Source organism: Prionailurus bengalensis, chromosome B4, assembly GCF_016509475.1.
Source record: "Prionailurus bengalensis isolate Pbe53 chromosome B4, Fcat_Pben_1.1_paternal_pri, whole genome shotgun sequence".
Lineage (NCBI taxonomy): Eukaryota > Metazoa > Chordata > Mammalia > Carnivora > Felidae > Prionailurus > Prionailurus bengalensis.
The window spans coordinates 69,399,264-69,424,349 of NC_057358.1; the positions used below are offsets into that span (position 1 = coordinate 69,399,264).

The 25,086-nt window shown below is 36.9% G+C and overlaps 1 protein-coding gene across 2 annotated transcripts in view; it reads right to left on the reverse strand.

Annotated features, from left to right (window-relative positions):
- Positions 1 to 25,086, reverse strand: part of GXYLT1 (glucoside xylosyltransferase 1) — a 53,819-nt gene that overhangs the window by 23,156 nt on the left and 5,577 nt on the right. Inside the window, exons 2-5 of one of the 2 annotated variants that reach the window (XM_043563405.1) lie at positions 20,635 to 20,727; positions 7,692 to 7,863; positions 6,147 to 6,272; positions 2,118 to 2,369 (exon numbers count right to left, since the gene is read on the reverse strand). In XM_043563405.1, coding sequence (XP_043419340.1) covers positions 2,118 to 2,369; positions 6,147 to 6,272; positions 7,692 to 7,863; positions 20,635 to 20,727 — 643 coding nt within the window. The remainder of the gene's footprint in view (positions 1 to 2,117; positions 2,370 to 6,146; positions 6,273 to 7,691; positions 7,864 to 20,634; positions 20,728 to 25,086) is intronic. The other variant, XM_043563404.1, reaches the window with a different exon arrangement.

Sequence of the window (25,086 nt, forward strand, 5' to 3'; positions counted from 1 at the left end):
TTTATTTTAATTCCAGTATAATTAACATACAATGTTAGGTTCGTTTCAGATATATACAACATAGTGACTCAACAATTCTATACATTACTCAGAGCTCATCATAATACGCGTACTCTTTTAATCACCATCACCTATTTCATCCATCCGTCCACCTTCCTCCCCTTTGGTAACCATCAGTTTGTTCTCTATAGTCAAGAGTCTATTTCTTGGTTTTTCTCTCTCTCTTTTTGTTCATTTGTTTTGTTTCTTAAATTCCATGAGAGATCATACGGTGTTTGTCTTTCTCTGACTGATTTCATTCAGCACTAAACTCTCTAGATCCACCCATGTTGCTGCAAATGGCAAGCTTCCATTCCTTTTTGTGACTAATATTCCATTGTATGTATATACCACCTCTTCTTTATCCATTTATTGATCGATGGGACACTTGGGTTGCTTGCTTCCATAATTTTATGGCTATTCTAAATAATGCTGTATAAACGTAGGGATGCGTATATCTTTTTGAATTAGTGTTTTTTTATTCTTCGGGAAAATACCCAGTAGGGGAATTACTGGATCATACGGCATTTTTATTTTAAATTTTTTGAGGAACCTCCATACTGATTTCTGTAGTGGCTATACCAGTTTGCATTCCTACCAACAGTGGCCAAGGGTTCCTTTTCTCCAGATCCTTGCCAACATCTGCTGTTTCTTGTGTTTTTTACTGTAGCCATTCTGACAGGTTTGAGGTGGTATTTCATTGTAGTTTTGATATGCATTTCCCTATTAATGAAGGATGTCGACTATCCATTCATGTCTGTTGGCCATCTGGATGTTTTCTTTGGAGAAATGTCTGTTCTTCTGCCCATTTTTTAACTGGATTATTTATTTTTTGGGTGTTGAATTATAGAAGTTCTTTATATATTTTACATACTAACCCTTTATCACATTGGTCACTTGCAAATATGTTCTCCCATTCAGTAGGTTGTCTTTTGTTTTGTTGATGGTTTCCTTTGCTATGCAGGTTTTTATTCTGATGTAGTACCAATAATTTACTTTTGCTTTTGTCTCCCTTGCCCCAGGAGACATATCTAGAAAAATGTTGCTATAGCTGATGTTAGAGAAATCACTGCCTATGCTCTCTTCTAGGATTTTTATGACTTCAGGTCTCACATTTAGGTCGTTAATCCTTTTTTAGTTTATTTTGTGTATGGTGTGAGAAAGTAGTCCAGTTTCAATCTTTTGCATGTAGTTGTCCAGTCTTCCCAACACCATTTGTTGAAGAGATGCACTAAGCATTTTAAATGGATCTCCTTTAAACTGACAACCTACACAAGTCCAATTATTATCTACTTTTCAGTTGAGAGAATTAACATTTGAAAATTAACCAGCTAATGGTTAAACAAGTGCACAGGTGGCAAAGTTAAATATACAGAGTTTGACTCCAGAGCCCACAAACTACAATGACATAAAACTCATCAACATAAAATTGGTAAATACAACATACTCATATATTCACAATGCACAGAGAAACTAAATAGCCTGATTCTTCCACTGACCCACGATCTGAGAGGTAAGAAACATGCAAAAATTTTTTTTAAAGTTAACTTCCAATAGCTCCCAAATAGCTCACATTTACTATGTGTTAGCCACCATTCTAACTCAATCCTTACAAAACCCTATGATATAGGTAATGTTATCTGCCATCTTTATTTCACAGACGAGAAAACTAAAGCCCAGAGACATTAAAAATTTACTCAAGGTCCCAGAGGTTTGAACCAAGCAAACAAGCTACAGAGTCTTAAGCTCTTAACCACATCTCTGTGTTCCCCCAAGATGTTCTACAGCTGCACAACTATGAAATGACAACTACTACCTGGAATAACAATCTAGGAAGATGAAATTCACTACTTAGTGTAATGTTATTTTACTTCATTGTAATGACACCTGGCTTGATCTACCACAATCCTCCAACAGACAGAATAGTATGAACTCTCTTCTTCGATTATTCTAAATACATGGAAAATTTCTGAATAGTTTAATCTACTTTTTAATAAAACAAAATTAAATTGGAAACCAAAAAATGTGTGGGGGGAAAACAAAGAAATTTCAACCAAGTACCTGTATCAGTGACTTACCTTGAAATACTTCCTTCTCATTCTAGTCATATTCATCAACATAACTCCAGAGTTTACTCCAGTTTTTCCATAGTATGGGTGTCTGGCAAAGCGATTATACCATCCTATTCGAGGCTCTTCATGTTCTGGTGCCATTGCAGCAATTTGTGTGGAATTAAATTTCTTTAGTAAAGACCAAATATCATCAACTGGTCGTAAAAAAAGGATATCCGTGTCCACGTACAAGAGTGAATCAACTTCTTTCAGGATTAACTATAAGAAGAGAATATGAAACAATAATTATATTTCTATTTATTTAATATAAAATAAGAGAAGCTTTAACTGTAAAAAAAAACCTATGAGATAACTAATTTACATTAATTTTTAAGACATTTTTCCTGTGTCATTTTTATAATAGCATATATATATACACATATATATATATATATATATTTGCACTGTGCTAATCTTTATATTAACTTTTAGAGAAAAAAAAGCTACAAAAACAAATCAGAACAAAAAAATAAATACTGTACTAACAATTGGAAAAATAAAGATTTGGGAGGAAATTCTTTTCATGATGGAAAATAACATTAACTTAGCTAACTTACATCTTGAATCTTAATTTCCTGAGATAAATACAGAAATAAATCAATACAAAGATCTTCTCAACATGTTCTCTCGGTCTATAACAGTAATGGCTGGTATGTATATATCATTTTGGTCTCAACTAGAAAATGATGAACCCAAACCACCTAGGTCTGGAGTCCACACTGTTTTGTTTTTGTGCTTAACTTGTGGTAGGGTCCCCTACCTACCTAAGGAAAGAAAGAAAGAAGAAAAAAAAAAAAACTCAAGGTAACCTGACTATACGTGTACATGACAACATCCTTCATGACCTTGTAACATGAGATCACTTAATCGGACTGCATGGTTGTCTGTGTTACCATATATGGGAGACAAAGAAGTAGAAAATACATTTAAAATCTACTCCACCTCCACGTGGCATTCCGGCTCAGTTCTTTGGGCATGAACCCAACTGAGCAGTGCTGGCATGCATAAAGTTGCTTCCTGGAAAGAAAAGCCTCTGTGCAAGACTCTGTGCGAGAATCCTGCTACAAACTTCTCTGTGCGAGAATCCTGCTACAAACTATCTCCAACAAATCAAAGTAAATGTGCATGTACTTAGCAAGGGTGAAGACAAAACTTGCCCTGAAAGAAAGACTAGCTACATTGTTATTTTCTGAGAGATGTTAAATATGTTTTCTACAGGGATTTTTCAAGGAAAATACTTTATTTCTGCCTTACCCAAGAAGTTTAGAATCCAACTCTCACAAATTTAAATTTATTGCATACATCAGCATATTAGTACAACTCAATTATTACATTAACCTAAATCTTTTGGTGGCTCAGTTGGTTAAGCCATTATCTGATTCTGGATTTCAGCTCAGGTCAGGATTTTGCAGTTTGTGGGTTTGAGTCTTCTTATCAGGCTGTATGCTGACACCATGGAGCCTGCTTGGTATTCTCTCTCTTTCTCTCTCTCTCTCTCTCTCTCTGCCCCTCCCCCACTTGTACTCTCTCTCTTCTCTCTCAAAATAAATAAACTTTAAAAATTAAAAAAAAAAAAGAAAAGAATATAAAGAGAGTAAGAGTTTGATCCTCGTTCTGCTCCTTTTCAAAGTTGTTATCTCCTCCTGCTGCTAAGGTTGAGTCATCACCTTAATGAGCAGCTTACCAGGCTGCAATCAGCCCATTCTCTCCTTGATTTAATATCAAGGTGGTAAAAAATCTGATGGTTTGACTACAGAGCCTGAGTAGGGAAGATTCACTTGTTCACAGATCCCAATTACAGGGTATGTATGTATATGTCTGTATGTCTGTCTCTCTTTGGGATGCAGAAAAGTGAAGGAAATTGTTTTTATATCAACATGTTGCTTCTGTACCATGAAACAAAGTGTGTTTACAAATTATTATATTGTTAGCAGACTTGGAAGACACTGATCACTGTTGAGAGCCACTGTTAACTGGAGATCAGATGAAAGGTTAAATAATAAACATGTCAGCATTTTTTCTCTAGTTCCTTTTGGAGGAGGCAGGAGTTGGAAGAGCTTACATTAGTTGTTTTCATCAATCTATATCAAACGAAGAGAAACTCCATGAAAAAAATTATAACTTAGAAAAATAAAGCATCAATTTACTTAAATCTAGTTAAAAAGATGCAGAAGTAACAGTGAAATATGAGGACAATTTGACAGGTTTCAAATATATTTACTGTTTCAAATTCCATTTAGGAATTTAACCAGATTACAACACTAAACGATCTGGCAAATTTCATATCACCACATTAACAATTTAACTTGTTAATAATGCAGAACAAAATGGAAAAGAAATGGTTATAATATTAGGCTTCTATCATCACATACTATTTTTTCAGTAACATATTTATTTAATGCCATATTGTATTTGTTTAACCCCTGCCTCCCACATTGGACAATAAGCTCTAGGAAAACAAGTCTGTTCCATTCATTCCTATATACCCAACACTTCTGTACAGACTCTTGGCAGAAAACAAGCACTCAATTTATTAACTAAATGAATGTGATACTAAAATGATTCCACATTAAAATTCTGTCTTAAACTTTTTTATTTTTATACTTTATTTATTGGGGAAGGAGGGGGAGGACAGAGAGAGAACAGAGAGAGAATCCTAGGCAGGCTCCACACTGTCAGCACAGAGCCGGATGTGGAGCTCGAACTCACTAACTATGAGATCACAACCTGAACCAAAGCCAAGAGTCGGACATTTAATTGACTATATCACCCAGGTACCCCACAAACTTCTAAAGTCTACAAGAAATATCTAAAACTTCTCGGGCTTTTTCCCTATCTAATCCCTTATTTGTGTGCTTCTTATAATGGAAGCAGAGACTGAGGAAGATCCTAGAATCTGAATTTTTTATGCACGGCAACAAAGTTACTGGTTAGGCAGACTCTGCTCAAAATTATAACTTTAAATCTTACTGATGACTTGGATTTGGTAAATTATATTCCTAGTATACTAAGAATTGCCTTACTCCACTTAAGAATAACAAATAACTAAAGTTTCCTCCCCCATAATTCAATCACTTTCCAGGATCTTGTCAGCTTCTTAAGTTCAATATTCTACTACCATAACTATTTTAAACATTATAACAGTCCTAACAGCTACTGTGGATTTTAAAACTGTGGATGAAATCAACTCAAAAGAAAGAGGTAATCTTGCTTCTGAATATTTTTACATTTAAAAAAATGATCAGGGTTTATCACCAGAGAATAACACCAAAGAATCGCTCCACTGAATAAATGGTTCCCATTTCCCTTGAGTTCACATGCCTTAAATTTGTGTCTGTGTCGGGGTGCCTGGGTAGCTCAGCTGGTTAAGCGTCTGACTCTTGGTATCGGCTCAGGTCATGATCTCATGGTTGATGGGTTCCACCCAGTCAATGCAGCCTGCTTGGGATCCTCTCTCTGCCCCTTCCCCACTCTCCCTCGTGCACACTTGCTCTCTCTCAAAATAAATAAACTGTAAATAATTAAAAAAAAACCACACACCTTGCCAACTGCATTAAAATATAATCAGGAAAGAGTAATGTGGCTTGGTATAAGAAAGAAATGGCTATTTAATGATGCAATCTACTTCACTTCCCAAATTATAAATGCAGTGGGCAACTAGAAGGGGAGACTGTCCGTGCATGTCTGCAACAGGCCTGGCTCCATTAAGATCTGATGACCTCCCTTCCTTCTTAAAAAAAAACAGTCTACAGCCCCTGAATAAATTAAAATGTAAGAAACAGTATTTCAACAGAAATTACTTACATTTTTCATTTTTAACAGATGTTTTCTTTGTAGCTTTTATTTGTTCTACAGGAAGTTTTTTTTCCTAATGTAAAAAGGGAAAATCTACATGTGTTTGTGTTTTTTTAACTGACTTCTATGTAACTCTTCATTAACTCAAGTTTGTAAAGGCAAAATTAGAAGGAAAAACAAAACACCGGAGAAAAAACTTACTGGCAAGAACAATCTCTGGGAAGCACACGGTTTAAACAGCTTTTTCCATTCTGCTGCATTCTCACTTGGAAAAGTTATTGGGTATAATGAATAATTAAATGTCTGCAGAAATGACCAGCTCTCAAGCTAAGAAATATATAAAAAAATAAGTACTCAGGTTAGATTGTTTCACTTTCAATTTTCTCTGCAAAATCATAAATCAACAGATTATTTTGAAAAGCTAAAAATTAAGATATTTTATGTTAATCCTGTACACAGTTCAGAGAAAGTCAGATTCTTCTTTTCCACCATTTGTTTTATTCACAGTATTAAAATCCTAGCAACATTCTAGATCAAAGGCACAATGAAAGTTATAACAACCACAAAATCAGAAAGCTGACAGCCTTGCAAGTTGTTCATCTACTTCATCTGACATATAAATCCCATCAATCACTAAACAAATTAAACTCAAAAAAATTAAGCACTAATTTTATACCCAAGTATGTATAATAGGAAATATTTACACTCAAAGTCAGACCAATATGAACTGATTAGAAAATATCTGTCCGAGGTGCCTCGGTGGTTCAGATGATTATCATCATCTTTACCACTGTCTCAGAACACAAGGTGGTGACATTTCAGGTGACTTTTCTTTCTCTTATATGTTCTTTACCCATATCTATCTGTTCTAATCTTCTTGTACAGTTATAATTTTTTTGTTGTTAAGGTTATATGGTTGCCCTGACTAAAGAGTATACTTTTAACCCTCACAAACAACTGTAACAATATAGTTACATGACTAAGTTCAGACCAATGAGACACTGGCAAGAATGTCATATGCAACTTCTGAAAACTATTCTGAGAGGGTACGAAGGGATTGGCCTTCTTCACTCCTTTCTCCCTTGTGTTGGTTAAAATATGAGTGTGAGGGCCAAAGCTGGAGTAGCCATCTGGGACCATAAGGTAGAAGCCTTATGTCAAAATGGCTCAGCCACAAGACAGAAGCAAGTCCCGGAAGACATGGAGTTACCATATACCACAGACTGTCGACTTATATGTGAGAAAGAAAAAAACTTCTGTCTTGTTTAAGCCACTGTTAGTTTAAGTTTTCTGCCAATACAGCCACTGATTGTAACTAATATAAAACCAAAATAAAGAACTTTCTTATCAGAACAAAAAGCCCGCTTCCCTCTATATTGTCAATCAAGAGCTCCCTCCCTTCAAAACAGAAATAAAATCCTTGTGCACACTGTTTGAGATACTCCCAAGCCAAACATGGGAATAGAATTAAATCACAGAACTTTTCGGTCAAATCATCTTGGAGCTAAAGCCGGTGAAATAAAACCTCCATGCTTTGCAAAGGACTTGAAGTAACCTTGTTTTCAAAAACAAACCTTCCTCTTACACCTACATCTGGATTCTTAGATGGAGTGGCCGCCCCACTCTAGGAGGGCAGTTAGTTACTGAATAAATATTTTTGTTCAATGAAGGAATACAACAACATTCTATTATAATGTGACATTGAATATTCACCTCTACAGTCTTGACAAAGTCTCAAATACTTACTATGCCTTTAAAACTATCATGTAGTTGATCTTCAGCAAAAATATGGAACTGCAGCGGTCTGATGCTGAAAATGATAGCTGACTTCAACATGGTTATAGTTTCTTCCAGTCTTTCACCACAGGCAACCACAGCGAGGTGCATTCTTTGAGCAGGCTGCACTTTTAGACTATACCTAATAGAAAAGAAAACCACATTTTCCAACTGTTTTAGTACTGGGTAACATGGTAACAACATGGTATTCTGACCATGTTCAAAAACTGAAGTTTAAAATTTCTATTTAAAAAGCAAAGAAATGGGGTGCTTGGCTGGCTCAGTCAGAAGAGCATGCGACTCTTGATCTCAAGGCTGTGAGTTCAGGCCCCATGTTGGGTGTAGATATTACTTAAAAATAAAATCTTTAAAAACAAACACAAACAAAAATAACTGAATAGCAAAGAAATGTCAAATTACAAAACAGTACAATGTTGAATCGATTATGTATTTCTATATCCTCAACCAGACTTTCTCAGCAAATATTCCTCACTAGGAACCACAAAACACAAAAAAATTACCACTCTTTTCAATTCTCCCAAGATTGGTACATAAGTAGCCCCATTCCAAATACACAGGAGAGAAGTTAATTCATTACTGAGACTGGCTGCATTAAGGGCTTAATTCTCTCAAGGAACCTGCCAATTGACAAAAGGAGCATCATTGATTTAAGGTCTTCCATTCAATTATTTTTTAGCTTTTTAATTAAAAAAAAAAATCTCAGGACACCTGGCTGGCTCAGTCAGTTAAAGCATCAGACTGTTAATTTCAGCTCAGGTCATGATCTCAGGGTCATGGGATTAAGCCCGACGTTCCACACCGTGCTGAGTGTGGAGCCTGCTTGGGATTCTCTCCCTCCCCACCTTTACCCCTCTCCCCAACTTGCATTCTCTCTCTAAAATTTAAAAAAAAAAAAAAAAAACCTTAAAAAAAATCTCAAAAACATATTGCAATAGAGAGAATAAATCCTCATGCAACCATCTCCTAACTCCAACAATTACCCATTCAAATATTGTCATCTAAAATACCCCCCACATCCCCTTCCACTAACCAACAGATCATTTTGAAGCAAACCCAAACATAAATTCATCCATATATATTTAACTATTATATTCAATCTTCAACCATGTTAATTACATTTCCTTCATATAACTTTTTTCACTGATAGGCATTCAGTCCCATTCTCCAAATACTCAGTACCAGGTAAAAATTTCTGAGATGGCCTAAAACATACTAGCCAAACATCAGTATGTGATTTTGAAAGGAAAGATTCCCTAAACCTCAGTTATTGGCCTAGGCTGTGTCAGACCCTACTTCAAATACAGAACAGCACTGAACCACACTGGGCCTAAGGAAACTTTCAAAACTCTTGCACCTAAACAATGAACTAATATTAATCCACGAGCATATAACGGACAGAATTAGTTATGTGTGGCTGCACTGTCATTAAGTCAATAACTTATTTATAATAATAAATACAGATCTCATCTGTAATAATGGCATGAAATAATAATTTTGGAACTGATAGTTAAAGGAAGAATGAAAGACAGCATAAAACAAAACTAATAACTAATTAAACTAATTAATAACTAATAACTAATAAACTAATTAAGGAACATAAAGTGCAAACATTTAGAACTAAAAACATAAAACTGGCTTTAATTCAGTTCTTGCTGAGATCCTTTCTGTAAAAGGTATAAGGATTAGCAATTATATTGTTTAATGTTAATAGTTGTATGTATACATTACTGAGATCTGCAGTAGCAAAAATGAGTGACTAATCATCTTTCTTAAATTTGCAAGCAAAATTAATTGTAGTGATATTCCTTAACATAGGACTTTGGAATCTTGAGTGTTCACATGTCCATGTGCTAAAAGTGAATAAGAAGTGTTTTCTGGGGCACCTGGGTGGCGCAGTCGGTTAAGCGTCCGACTTCAGCCAGGTCACGATCTCGCGGTCCGGGAGTTCGAGCCCCGCGTCGGGCTCTGGGCTGATGGCTCAGAGCCTGGAGCCTGTTTCCGATTCTGTGTCTCCCTCTCTCTCTGCCCCTCCCCCGTTCATGCTCTGTCTCTCTCTGTCCCAAAAATAAAAAAAAATAAAAAAAAAAGAAGTGTTTTCTGAGGAAAATCTTGTTCTTGCTCATGGTAATCTTTCAACTGAGCAGGATATCAGAAATCAGAAAATCATACTAAGGAATAACATGAAATGCAAACAACTGACTATGTAAAACATATCTGAGAGTCAAATTCATACATTTTTTTAAATTTTTTTTTAACATTTACTTATTTTTGAGAGACAGAGCATGAGCAGAGAGAGAGGGAGACACAGAATCCGAAGCAGGCTCCAGGCTCTGAGCTGTCAGCACAGAGTCTGATGTGGGGCTCAAAATGACAAATGGCAAGATCAAATTCATACATCTTAATGTTTTAACATTAAACATTTGGAATTATATTAATAGGCTAAAAAATTAAGTCTGAATATATATAATGTACTCCTGCTTTTATTGTGGATCTACCCCTTCTTATTAACAAGGCTGTTTGCTAAGAGCCTGGAAATAATTAAGATAGCAGTTGAAAATGATGTTTTTCTGGACTGACCAGATTCCCAAGACCTGAAAATGGATTCATTTCTCTTGTATGGGACATTTCCCACATATGTCAGAACTGGCAACTTGCAGCCTTCAGCAGAGGAGCTGAAAAGCTTTTGAGCCCAAATATCTTCTAGAAAATACAGGGATCATTTCCTTCCCTGATCCCTTTACTGGAAGGTCCAAACATAAACTCCTCAATACCTTAGTAATTCACCCTTTGTTCAAGCTAATGGGCCAATGATTCCATAAACGAGATTCTTTAAAACAAACTGTTGGGCCACCTGGCTGGTTTAGTAGGTAGAGCATACAACTCTTGATCTCAAGGGTTGTGAGTTCAAGCCCCACATTGGGTGTAGAGATTATTTAAAAATAAAATCTTTAATAAAGACAATAATAAATTAAAATAAATATAACTGTGTTTTGGTGGTTTTCTTATTTGAGAGAGAGAGCATGTGGGTATGTGCACACGTGAGCAGGGAAAGGGCAGAAAGAAAGGGAGAGAGACAATCCCAAGCAGGCCCTGCGCAGTTAGTGTTGAGGTGCACGGCTTGAACCCACAAACCACAAGAACACCTGAGTCGAAATCAAGAGTTGGATACTCGACTGACTGAGCCACCTGCACCTCTAAAAAAACTGTTTTTAAGAAAAAGAAACCCCCCCAGAAAACTCATAAAGTTAAATATTTTTACACCACTTTGTTAATGGTATTAAATGAAGAAGTCACATAAGAAGCATTATTTTTACTATATCGGAAACAATGGTGATATTTCATTCTTCATCAAGGTTAACATTATCATTAAATTAAGATATAATATTAGGTATATACTTTGTCTTTAAAATTTGTATTAATCTACCAGGAATTAAGTTTTATGAACAGTTTAAAGTAGGGAACAATTGCATAATTTTGCACATGGCTCTCCAACTGTGCAAACATCATTTGTTGCAGAGTTTCCACAATTTATCCTTTCCCCACCCACGTGCTATGCCACTTCCTTCACATATATGGTGTTAGCAATAGCTTGAGTCTTTTTAAAGCTCTGTTCTTTTCCGTTGACAGCAATTGGAAAGAAGTAGTACCTCCTCCCTTGGCAGCAGCCTGTGTCTGTTTCCCTCTTCTCTGTTGAGCCCCTCAGTTTATAACCCTGAAACCCTATGCCTTGTCTATCTATAGCAAAGGTGATGTGCACCCCATTTATCTCAAAGCAGTTGAAGCCACAAGGACAAAAGTAAATGACAAGGCAATCAAGACAGACACAAAACAATTTCACAGAGCTCTAAATTATCTTATCTTCCAGATAAATGCCTCCACACCAAGATTTTAGAATTGCCAACAGGCTTGGATTGCTTAACTGGTCATAACCAGATCCTGCCTCAAAAAGCTAAAAGTCAAGAGATTTTTAAAAGTAAGCCATAATATTCACGTGTTGCTTTGTAGGGAATTCTCTACACACAAAGACAAGTATAATAAAACCTTTTTTTTTTTTTTAATTTTTTTTTTACTTTATTTATTTATTTTGAGAGGGAGAGAGACAGTGAGCAGAGTAGGGGCAGATAGAGAGGGGAGACAGAGAATCCTAAGCAGGCTTCCCACTGTCAGCACAGAGCCCGATACAGGGCTCGAACTCCTGAACTGTGAGATCATGACCTGAGCTGAAATCAAGTCAGACACTCAACCGACTGAGCTACCCAGGCGCCCCTATAATAAAACCTTCTTAAGAAAAATAAGTCAAATGTGGGGCGCCTGGGTGGCGCAGTCGGTTAAGCGTCCGACTTCAGCCAGGTCACGATCTCGCGGTCCGTGAGTTCGAGCCCCGCGTCAGGCTCTGGGCTGATGGCTCGGAGCCTGGAGCCTGTTTCCGATTCTGTGTCTCCCTCTCTCTCTGCCCCTCCCCCGTTCATGCTCTGTCTCTCTCTGTCCCAAAAATAAATAAACGTTGAAAAAAAAAATTAAAAAAAAAAAATAAGTCAAATGTTCTTCAAGAAAAAAAAAAAAACACCTCTAAAATCAGTACCAGGGATGACTCCTCCCAGGCATTTTAGCAAAGCTTATTTCAGACATACTGCCAGCACTTCTTCCATCAATTTCTATGGAAGGAGTATTGTCCATTACATTGCATTTGCTTTTTCTTACATGTCCCTTTTTAGCAAAAGCATTATATATAGTACAGACTCTAACACCTAAAATAACAAAACAGAGCATACTTTAAAGATGTCATTGTCTACCGCCCTGTCCCTAGACCCCAATAACAGGAAATAATGCAACTCAAAAAAATCTAAAGTAAGCTTCCACACTAGAGGAAGGGATAACTAAAACTAAAACCCTCTAATAGGTTATAGGGAAACTGCCATTCAAATAATTTGGGTCCCAAAATGACTTGTTTCTTGAATTGATATAATCCTGTCTGTAAAAATATGCTACATTTTAATCACACCATGAATAAGAGAAAAGTCCCTGTGGATTTAAAGAAGTATTATCCAAAAGGTCATTTTTAAGACAAACCTATTTTTCTACAGATATATAATTAGAAGAAATTCTACAGATAATTCAAAGATAGTATCTGAGTGCTCTCAAGGCCAACTCTGGCATAACCTGAGCATCAAGAGGAATTATAACAATAACGAATAATAACACATTAAAAAATAAATCTGAGTCTAAAAAGATACTAAATAAAAGGGTCAGGGGGGAGGGGGAAACCTTTCTTTAAAAACAAATACTAGCCAAAATAAACATAAAAAAATTATTTTTAAGGGGCGCGTGGGTGGCTCAGTCAGTTAAGGGTCCAACTTTGGCTCAGGTCATGATCTTGTAGTAGGTGAGTTCGAGCCCCATGTCAGACTCTGTGCTGACAGATCAGACCCTGTGCTGACAGATCAGACCCTGGAGCCTGCTTTGGATTCTGTGTTTACCTCTCTCTCTGCCCCTTCCAATCCCCCCCCCCAAAAATAAACATTTAAAAAATTATTAAAAAATACTAGCCAATAAATGTAGAAGGAAAAACAGAATTACATAAATCACTATTTTACAATCACCACTGTAAGAGATGATTTGAACAAGAATTAATGAATGCTACAACCACAAAGTATCAAGGTATTATCCCCAAACATTATAAAGGGGATAAAGATACATGTAGAAGTCTGACACCACCACCTTAACCAATTAATCAAACTGAACCAATATTAAACTTACTACAGATGCTTTCTGAGAGCATGCCCAAAGAAAAACACAGTATCTCCTATGTAGCATTCCTGACCCAAATCTTGAATCTAATAATGGGAAGACAGGCAAATCCAAATAAAGGAACATTTTGCAAAACCAAAGAATATTATGTCAAAGATACCATGACCATCCCCCCTATTGGTCCCTAAACAAAGCTTGGGGAACTTTTTTACAGGGAAGGAGACTAAACAGATCTCACAGCTGAATGTAGTGTATGATCCTTGACTAGGTCCTGAATTAGGAGTGGGGGAGATATAAAGTTCACTGATAGAAAATAAGGCAATATGAATATGAATGAATATATATTCTGCCAGAGTTAAATAACTGGTAGTGATAGTTTTATTATGGTTATATTGGAGAATGTCTCTATCATGAGGTGATACATGCTGAATATTTAGGTGTATACCCTAATGACTATACCTGTCTTTCAGATGATTCAGCCAAAAAAAGAAAGTGGCAAAATGTCACTAATAGATAAATACCTAGTGAATAGTATATGTGTGCTCACTATACTATTCTTGTAACCTCTGTAGATTTGAAACTAATCAAAGTACGGGGCACCTGGGTGGCTCAGTGGCTCAGTGGGTTGGGCATCTGACTTCAGCTCAGGTCATGATCTCAGGGTCCTATCACTCTGTCTCTATCTCACTCATGATCTCACTCTGTCTCTATCAAAAAATGAATAAACATTAAAAAAAACTGAAACTAATCAAAGTAAAAAGTTCAGAGGGGAAATCAGAAAAAAAAAGTTAATACTTAAAGAACATGTGAGGCATCTGGGTGGCTCAGTAGGTTGAGCATCAGACCTCAGCAGAGGTCATGATCTCATGGTTTGTGAGTTCGAATTCTGCATTAGGCTGTCAGCATAGAGCCCACTTAGGATCCTCTATCCCCTTCTCTCTCTCTGCCCCTCCCCAACTCGTTCTCTCAAAAATAAATAAACATTTTTAAAAAACCACTATCTTAGATGATAAATTCTAATACAAACACTGTTAACAGATTTCTAAACCGTGGGAGTAGACTTATTTTAAGTAACATTTCTGCTATGAAAAGAACCATAATAATTTTTTTTTCTTTTTTTAAATTTGGACAGCACAAAAAGCTTTCAAGGTTATTCTTCCAACCTATAAAGGGAACAATGTATAATAATATTTATGCCAAGAATTAACATTACAATGAAGTATGTAAAGTCAAATAAATTAAAGTTCTGATAACTATTTCCTCAAAGTAAAAAGTAACTGCTATGAAGCATCTTCAAAAACTTGTTCTTGAGGGGTGCCTGGGTGGCTCAGTCAGTTAAGCGTCCAACTCTTGATTTCAGTTCAGGACATGATCTCCTGGTTCATTGAGATCAAGCCCCGCATCAGGCTCCACACTGACAGCATGGAGCCTGCATGGGATTCTCTCTCTCCCCCTCCTCTGCTCTCTCTCTCTCTCTCTCTCTCTCTCTCAAAATAATATTAAAAACAAAAACAAAAACTTGCAGTTGAACAAAATGGAAAACTGTTTAGAAACACTAATGTCAATTTCCTTAATGTATAGCTTAAAAGTTTCTCTTCTATTAAAAAAAAGTGTTGAGGGGAGCCTGGGTGGCACAGTCGGTTAAGCGTCCGACTTCAGCCAGGTCACAATCTCGCGGTCCATGAGATCAAGCCCCGCGTCAGGCTCTGGGCTGATGGCTCAGAGCCTGGAGCCTGTTTCCGATTCTGTGTCTCCCTCTCTCTCTGCCCCTCCCCTGTTCATGCTCTGTCTCTCTCTGTCCCAAAAATAAATAAAAACGTTGAAAAAAAAATTAAAAAAAAAAAAGTGTTGAATTATCATACTAGTAGTAAGTAACTTTTTTTTTAATGTTTAATTTTGAGAGACAGAGAGAGAGAGAGAAAGAGTATGAGCAGGGGAGGGGCAGAGAGAGGGAGACACACAATCTGAAGCAGGCTCCAGGCTCTGAGCTGTCAGCACAGAGCCCGATGCAGGCCTGAACCATGAGATCATGAACCATGGCTCATGAACCATGAGATCATGACCTAGGCCGAAGTCCGATGCTTAACCAACTGAGCCACCCAGGTGCCCCAATAAATAACTACTTTAAATAATTATATATAATCATTTTTGAAACAAAATATAATACTTCAAAAAAATCTTCAGGGTTTTACATATAGCATAAAAAAAAAATCTAAAAATTTAACATGAAATTTAAGTATTAATTGCTAAAATATAATTTTAAATAATCTGTACAAATATGGCTCCTAAAACTAGCATGGCCCACTCAAAGTAATACACATAACAAAATTCATTTGTAACCATGGATTCCATAAGTTGAAAATCAATTTCCACCATAAAAATTTATTATTTTAAAAGCTCAAGACACAAAAAAATAGTAATTTAATAATACTAAATTTAAATATTTAAATTTAATACTAAATTTAAATACTAAATATTAAATTAGTAATTTAATAATACCAAAATTAAGAGATTGCCTAGGGATGTCTGGCTGGCTCAGTAGGTAGAACATGCAACTCTTGTTCTTGGGGTTGTAAGTTCAAGACCCACGTTTGGCCTAGAGGTATTTTTAAAAAAGGGGGGAGGGGGAGAGCACGTAAGGAAATAACTAAAATAAAAAATGAAACTAGGAAGATATTTGTAATCAGTGGCAAAAGCAGCCTAAGAGATCATAAAATAAGCATTAAAAATGTAAGAGGTAAATATCAATATAGGAAGTATATACAACAAAAGATTAGAAAGCTAAACAAATATGGAAATATGTTCAACAAATAACAAAACATAAGTCAGTAACAATCTATCATTTTACTCTAATAAATGGTAAAATTATGGGGAGCCTAGGTGGCTCAGTTGGTTAAGCTTCCATCTTGAGCTCAGGTCATGATCTCATGGTTTGGGAGTTCGAGCCCCGCATCAGGATCTCTGCTGTCAGCACAGAACCCGCTTTGGATCCTCTGTTCTCCCCTCTCCTTCTGCCCCTCCTGTGCATGCACTCTCTCTCCCTCAAAAATAAATAAACATTTTTAAAAAATAGTAAAATTATAACTCCCAATGGTGTCATGGTGACACCAGTATATTCACAAAATGCTGGTGCAGGCTTAAATCCATAATTTCTAGAACACAATTAAGTAATATAATTCATTCTCTTTAACGAATATTTGAACTTCTTTCATGTGCTAGATACTGGGGATAAGCAAGAAAGCCACAATCCTGCCCTCACACAATTTACAGCCTATTGCAAAATGAGAACTTTAAAAGAGTTAATCAGAAAGCATGGTAACTGTTTAAATAGAAAAAAAAATCAAGATTGCTAAGGAAGCTCACTATACCAACATCAAAGTTAGTGTGGAAGTGCTAGGGAAAATCACCAGTTATTTACTGGTTGCCAAGCACCTTGCCCAGTTGGGGCTTAAATGATGAACACCACGTGGTATCTATCTGCAGAGTCAACAGTCTGGAAGTGAAGATTCACAACCACAACAGATACGAAAGTACAGTAACAAAGAGGATACCGAGAAGGGAGAAGCAGTAGGTGGGAAGGGAAACTGTTGTATAAGAAGTGATGAGCACGATAATTAAGGGAATAGGAAGCAAGAGGCTGTCAGGAGCAACAGGGTGAAAGGAGACCTATAGAAGAGTCTGTGGACTGTGTGGACTGACATGAAGAAAGTCAGTCATAAACCAGGATACAAGACACAGATGAGGGAAGGTGTGAGAAGCCAGATCATGAACTCAGGTTTGAACAAGAGAGTCTGAGGCATCCAAATCAGCAAGGCAAAAATGACCAAACTGCAGCTGGAAACAATTCTGGTGCTCAGGAAAGATTATCCTGTGACTATCCACGGAGTGAGGAAGGAAAAGAGCAGAATCTTAAGGAACATCAATCAATGTGGATGAGTCAGGACAGGGAGAGGAGTCCAGAAACAGAGACCCTGGTCTTGACAGAGACTGAGAGTTGAAAGCAACAGGAAGTGGCAACCAGTATCCAAGGGACAAAAAAATGTAAGACTGGGCCCCAGAAGAACAATTCAGATGTCAGGGAGACTTCATGGTCAGTGTTGGGGGGATCAACAGGTAGCCAGTGTTGCTCAGGCAGATTGAGGGGTGAAGTTTTTATGTTGTTGTTTAAGGACATAAAGTCACTACATACTCTTCAAAGAAGTCTTGCTGGTGAAAAGAAACAGAGTAAACAAAGAATGCTTTAAGGAAAAAAGGACTGAGCGCAAGCTGTTGCAGAAATGTTGTGTTTGGTTTTGTTTCAAGAACAGAAGAGACAGGAGAGGCATGAGCATGCTGACGAGCTGCTGAGTCACATTCAGTTGGTCAGGAAATAACTTAGTAGATATGAATTACTAAAAGCCAGTGCACATCAAAAGCGATTTTTCTTTTTTATGTTATTTTATGTTCACTGTGTAAATGAATTGGGAGGAAATAATCCCCCAGATAAGCTTTGACCAAAATAAAAATATAAAGAATTCCAAAGGGGAAAGTTGGGACAGGCCTGTGAAGAAAACAGTGTCAGCTAAGGGTCCACTGGTGCCTGGTAAATTTACATGTGGACCTAAGGTTGGTAGTAATGGGGAATTTCAAAGAAGTTTTACCAAATAGGCAGACAAGCTCTGAGAGTCAGGCAAAAACAAAGTGTTACTTAGAGTAAATACTGAAATGTACGGTGAGAACAATATGGAAATTATATGGCAGCTTGGCTTGTCCTGCATGTTCAAATAGAGTAAATGTGAGGGATCCTAAGTTCTAAGTAAGAAACTAAATTTCAGGGGCGCCTGGGTGGCTCAGTCGGCTGAGTGTCAGACTCTTGATTAAAGCTCAGGTCATGGGGCACCTGCGTGGCTCAGTTGGTTGAGCGTCCGACTTCGGCTCAGGTCATGATCTCACAGTTCGTGAGTTCAAGCCCCACGTCGGGCTCTGTGCTGATAGCTAAGAGCCTGGAGCCTGCTTCGGATTCTGTGTCCCCCTTTCTCTGCCCCTACCCACTCCTGCTGTGTCTCTCAAAGATGAATAAACATTAAAAAAAAAAAGTAAAGCTCAGGTCATAATCCCAGGGTCGTGAGATTGAGCCCTGCATCAGGCTCTACGCAGAGCATGAAGCCTGCTTGTGATTCTCCATCTCTGTCTGCCCCTTCCCACCTCATGCACTCTCTTTCTTTCTCAACTAAAAGTTTTTTTAAAAAGAAACTAAGTTTGAGAAATTTTACCCATCTCTGTCTGCCCCTTCCCACCTCATGCACTCTCTTTCTTTCTCAACTAAAAGTTTTTTTAAAAAGAAACTAAGTTTAAGAAATTTTACCCAATGATTTGATATATAAAATAAAATGGGTAAACATTTAAGAGCCTTAGGAAAATGAGTTGAAGAAGCCAAAAGAGGAGTAATAAGGCTCCAGGATTCAGACTAGATCAACTTCCCTGGTGTACTCTTGCTGTCAGTGGAGGAGGAGGGAAGATTATTACTCATGTTGTAACTTACAAAAGGACCTGGGTTGTGTAAATCAGGGTATACAGAAGTTTTCTAGCTCACCCAGCTTCCAGAGTGAGCAGATTTATGTCGTAAGTCAAGATAGCAAAGTTGTGGCTGTCAGTACTCCATTCATTAGCAAATTTTTATAAGATTGAAAAATATGGAGCTCCAATTCTCCAAAATTATGAACAAGATGAAGGGTGATATTATCTTTAGTTTTTTAATGTTTATTTATTTATTTTTGAGAGAGAGAGGCAGAGAGAGAGGGAGACAGAAAATCCGAAGCAGGCACAGAGCCTGATGCGGGGCTTGAACTCACGATGGTGAGGTCATGACCTGAGCCAAAAGCAAGAGTCAGATGCTTAACCAACTGAGCCACCCAGGCACTCCAATACCATCTTTCAAAAGTTAGTTTTTAAAAGTTTTAATAATCTGATTTGACTGACTCATATTAGAATTTCAATCACCCACTCTTTTCCATAGCAAGGAGATATAATTAAAATAATGGATTTCAGTGATTCCTTCCTGGTTGTTCATGGAATGTATAATGTATTAGGAATACAAGAATATAAAAATATATATTACTAATATATACTAAGAATGCAGTTCTTCCCACCTAGAATACTTTACCTCCTGTCCGGAGCCTGGCTAACTTCCATGTTCCTCATGCAATCGCTCCCAACAGGAAGCTTTCCCTGATGCATTAAGATGATCCCACCTGATGAGTCACCCATTTCTCCCTTTATCACAGCTATAACATGTCAACCCTTTATCTTAATCTCAGGTTTACTAGCGTGAAGCTCCTGTCAGAATGCAAGCTCCAGGAGGATGGAGCCACATTAATTAAATTCAGAGTATGGTTCTTACTACCTGGCACCGTGCCTAGCAAATAGTATGAGTAGAATTAAAATTTAAATGACTCATAAAGACAATAAAAACAGGTGGATCACAAAGAAATTTTACTGTTAGTAAGGGCATCTCAGGCTCCAGCCTCAGTGTCTCCTGGGGAGACAGCCCATTCCTATCAACACTTCTTTCACTAACAGAGCAGAATCTAAGGCCTTCATCATCCAGAGACATGCACAAAGCCAAACTACTCTGACAAACTACATTGACAAACATGCAAGGTCAATAAACAATGTCATATCAAAACTTACTCCTTCATTAAACATTTATTTTTATCCTCTCATTCGTCAATATTCAATCTCTTTGCTAATAACCAATGTAATCCTTCCCTAGTTGTCCCCATCCACCTACAAAAGGTTTTTTCAGCATACCATCTTTAAAGTAGAAAAATGTCATATATATGGCTGTAAATGTCAATGGAAGTCTATCTTTATCACCTGTTTAATACTTTTGTCACCCAGTTACCTAAATTTAGATCACAAGTGCTCCTAAGAACACCTAAAAAAAAGTTACACCATTTTATACACAGTATGTACTAAAAATGAGTGATAACAACTACAAAGTAGGGAAAATAGAAAACCCAAACAGAATATGAATTATTTGCTTATATGACAATATTAGATTACAGGAAAAGAAACATTTTTATGTCCTATTACAGTAAAAAATTTACTATGTACTATCTAATCTTACCTACACTGATCTACCAATTAAATATTAGATGCCTACCTAAAAGCCGCTTCCCAAAAGCAGTTCATTCCACAAACATCAGAGGGCAGCATCCAATAGGGATTCCAGTAACACAGAGAGAAATCTTTACACCTAACAGAGTAAGACAGAAATAAAGTCCTATGTGAGTATTTCGATTTAAAACTAACAAGGAATTTACTTAAAAACACAATAACTTACTGTTCTATTTTACAGCAACAAAACTGCAAATCCAATTTTGCAAATTCATTATGGCTAAAGTAACTTGAGGAGTTTGGAAATTTCTCCCTTACTCAGGTACCATTATTTTAAAAAGGACTTTAAAACTTTTAGGTAGAATACATTGCAGACCGAAAAACCATTCCTTATCAGGAACACTCCTAACATATTAAAATCCCCTCCTCAGATAACAGAAAATATGGGAATACTCCTAAAATTTTCATTTGTGTACTACACAAGATCCCCCCAAAATAAAATCCTCAGCTAAACAAAATATTTGCTTAACCTGAAGCCAAATTAAAATGCCACAGAGACAGAAAGGGAAGAGAGGATCTTTGAAGGCTTTTAAATTAATCTTCAATTCAATTTAGTTATATGGTGTTTTAAACTGAAAAAATAAGAAATCACGCTGGAAGTGGCACCTGGGTGGCTCAGTCGGTTAATCGTCCGACTCTTGATTTCAGTTCAGGTCATGATGTCATGATTCATGGGATCAAGGCCTGCATCAGGCTCTGCACTGACAGCACAGAGCCTGCTAGGGATTCTGTCTCTCCTTCTCTCTCTGCCCCTCCCCCTCTCTCCCTCTCAAAATAAATAAATAAACATTAAAAAAAAATCAAGCTGACATCCATGGCTCAGTTTCATTATCTATATCATCTTCGTTCTGCTATATTACACAAGCTAAACTGAAGTTACAAGTACAGTCTTTCTGCTTAGACTGCAGGTCAGAGCTAAACAACAACAGCTACAACACCGCACATTACAAAAAGTATGGTTTTTTTTTATTGTTACTCTTTTCCAAAACAATAGTTTCATTTGAAATTCACTGCAATGTGAGGCCTGCATACTAAAGCAAGTATGAAATCAGGGTGAGTCTCTAAACCAGGTCATTTCATGCCGCCTCACCATGTAACTTTGTTTTCTATCGCTATAAATTCAATTATAGGTTACTGTCTTTACAGCAAAAGATGAAATTTCAGTTTGCAAAGATCTCTGATCACACCTCTCACAAATGTCAACAGTCTAGGGCAGGGGATCTCAAACCCAGGCTGCACAGGGAAACCACCCAGAGAGCCCCATACCAGACCCATTAAATCAGAATATCTGAGAACAGGGTGGGGCACAGATAGTTTTTAAAATGCCGCCTCGGGGCGCCTGGGTGGCTCGGTAGGTTAAGCGTCCGACTTTAGCCAGGTCACGATCTTGCGGCCCGTGAGTTCGAGCCCCGCGTCGGGCTCTGGGCTGATGGCTCAGAGCCTGGAGCCTGTTTCTGATTCTGTGTCTCCCTCTCTCTCTGCCCCTCCCCCGTTCGTGCTCTGTCTCTCTCTGTCCCAAAAATAAATAAACGTTGAAAAAAAAAAATTTAAAATGCTGCCTCAATAATTCTGTATACTCCTGCATAAAAACCTCCAGTTGGAATTTTAAAATCAATGGAAAAAAATTACATTGTAATTTGGTTTACCTTTACAGAGACACCATTTTCAAGCCCAACATATCTTAATTTAAAAGGCTGCAAAAGCAGGAAATAAAAGAAAAAAGAAAATATATGCAGACCAATAAAACCCACAAACGTCTGTCCCCTCCCAGGAACAGTTAGGTATTTTTTAAGTCTTGCCTTTCCATATGAGACACAGACTCAGTGGTGGTGTTAACAACAGAGTTCTTTTCAGAGTCAAGTGCTTTCACATCCACTTAAGCCTCACAACAAACTTGTTCAAACAGATATCTCCATCTTTCAGAAACAGGCATTATCACTGCTATCTTTAAACAAATCCACAATTTACTTAGACTCAACACCTACAGTGCACCTTTGTTTCAGGAAGGACATAACTAATCTGGCTATTCCATGTCCTCCTGTTAAACCTTACAAGAGTAGAAAATGGAAATGAAAAATGGAAATGGAAAATTAAGCCTCAAGAAAAATAACTCCCCAATTAAATTCTTCCATAAAAACGATCCACTGAAATTATGTAATAATACCATTTTCTGCCTCCAGTTGCACTCTTCAACCTCTGAGACCTAGGCAACCACAATATCTATCTTTGGTCTCTATAGATTTGCCTGTTATGAATATTTCATGTACATGAAATCATACAATATGTGGTCTCTCAAGTTTGACTTCTTTCAATCTGACTCGAATATTTTCAAGGCTCATCTACTATAGCATTTATCAGTACACTTCAATACTTTTTATGCCCTAATAATGGATGGATATGCCACATTTTGTTTAGTCATTCATCAGTTTATAGACATTTGGGTTGTTTTCCATTTTTTGGCTATTACAAATAATGCTGCTTATAAACATTCATTTACAATTTTTCTCTGAACATATGTTTTCAATTCTCTTGCATATATACCTACAAGGGGAATTGCTAGATCATGTAATCACACTAAAGTAATTAATGCAGATGAAACTGCAGGGAAAAAAAAATCAACTTTTAGGTAAGTTTCTTGACGATAACTCAATGTCTGAAAACACAGTTTAGGGATATCTTCCTGTCTTTCTTTAATGGAAATATAAAAATATGCACTAGGGAGTATACATGCCTCTTACTATTTAAAAAAAAAATCATAAAACACTAATGTGCTACTGGCAAGAGGTAGCATAATTTAATGTTTCTTATTTCTCAAACTTACATTCTCTCACTTATGAAAAAATAGTCAAAGATTAAAATAGAGAGTAGAAACTCATTACGTACCAGCAACTGTTATTACAAGCAAAAATTAGAAAAAAACAACTAATATGGAGACAGATAGCAACTGTACTTTAGGCCACAAAGAAATAATATTAAAAAATACTGGGAAAGAAAAGGTAGTTATCCATGTTCTAATTATTAGCTGCTTTTGCTTTTATTCCTTAAAATTATTGAAAATGAAATATCAGTAATACAGTTCAATTTTCAAAGAGGTAATTCAACTGAATAATTTTAATGGGGCAAAACTGTAAGTTGAATTAAGTGGGTATGTCTTCAGTAAACAGTGACATCCAAAATCAATGAAGTCCATAAAAGCAAATCTCCTTCATTGTAGAATAAGTTGAAATAAACTTTACCATGACTCCTCCTCAAATTTCATACAGTGTAATGTTTCTAGTTCCAGGTGGCTTGTCTCCAAAGTGATGAAAGGGTAGCACAAGGGATCTTTGTGGTAATAACACAGTCCAGTATCCTGACTGTGTGGGTGGTTACACGAATTTACATATGTGATAAAACTGCATGAAACTACACATACATACATGAACACCTGTAAAACTGGTGATATCTGAATATAGTCTATGGGCTGTACAATGTCAATTTCTGGGGTTACAATATTGTACTATATTGAAACACATATATTCCAGTTGTATTAGTATTGTACTATGCTCACAGAGATTAAGATCCCACTATTAGGGGAAATGGAGTGACTGATACAAGGGTATCTCTGCAATTTCCTATGAAATAATATTTATTTTAAAAGTTAAAAAATAGAGGCGCCTGGGTGGGTCAGTCGGTTGAGTGTCTGGCTTCAGCTCAGGTCATGATCTCACAATTTGTGGGTTCAAGCCCCGCATCGGGCTCTGTGCTGACAGCTTAGAGCCTGAAGCCTGTTTCAAATTCTGTGTCTCTCTCTGCTCCTCCCCTGCTCATGCTCTGTCTCTCTCTCTCCTTCAAAAATAAATAAAAACATTAAAAAAAATTTTTTTTTAAATAAAAAAGATCAAAAACAAAATTCCCCAAAATTTCAGTACTTGAAGAGCTGAGACATTTCATGCTTGGGATAAAGCAGAGCATTTAATTAATTATATAATACTCTCCACAGTAACAGTTCTCAAACTTGAAGTTTCCTTAAATCTAGTAAGAGAAGGTCTTCTATAATTTTAAACTGGAAAAGGTATTTTTCATTTCAAAATGTCCATGATAGTTTTGAGGCTTTAGTGAAAACCATGTACACCTTACAGTCAGGGATAAGTTTGGGCATATCCAGCAAAAGAATGTGGAAGTCTGAATGAAATGCTGTGAGCCACCCATGAAATTTCAAGGTACAGATACCTGCTCTGGGACTGTGGCAAGAGAAACAGAGATGCTCGTGACCATATTAGAGGAGACCATTCCCATGATACTGACAAATCAACATTACTTGAAGATCAGTGCCTGGGTCACTCATTTTCAACTAAAAATTGCCTCCAGACAACAATGTCTAGCTACGTCAGGTCTTTATCTCAAATCTCTAACTTCATGAACACTCAATGTGAAAAGGACTGCTTATATACAAATG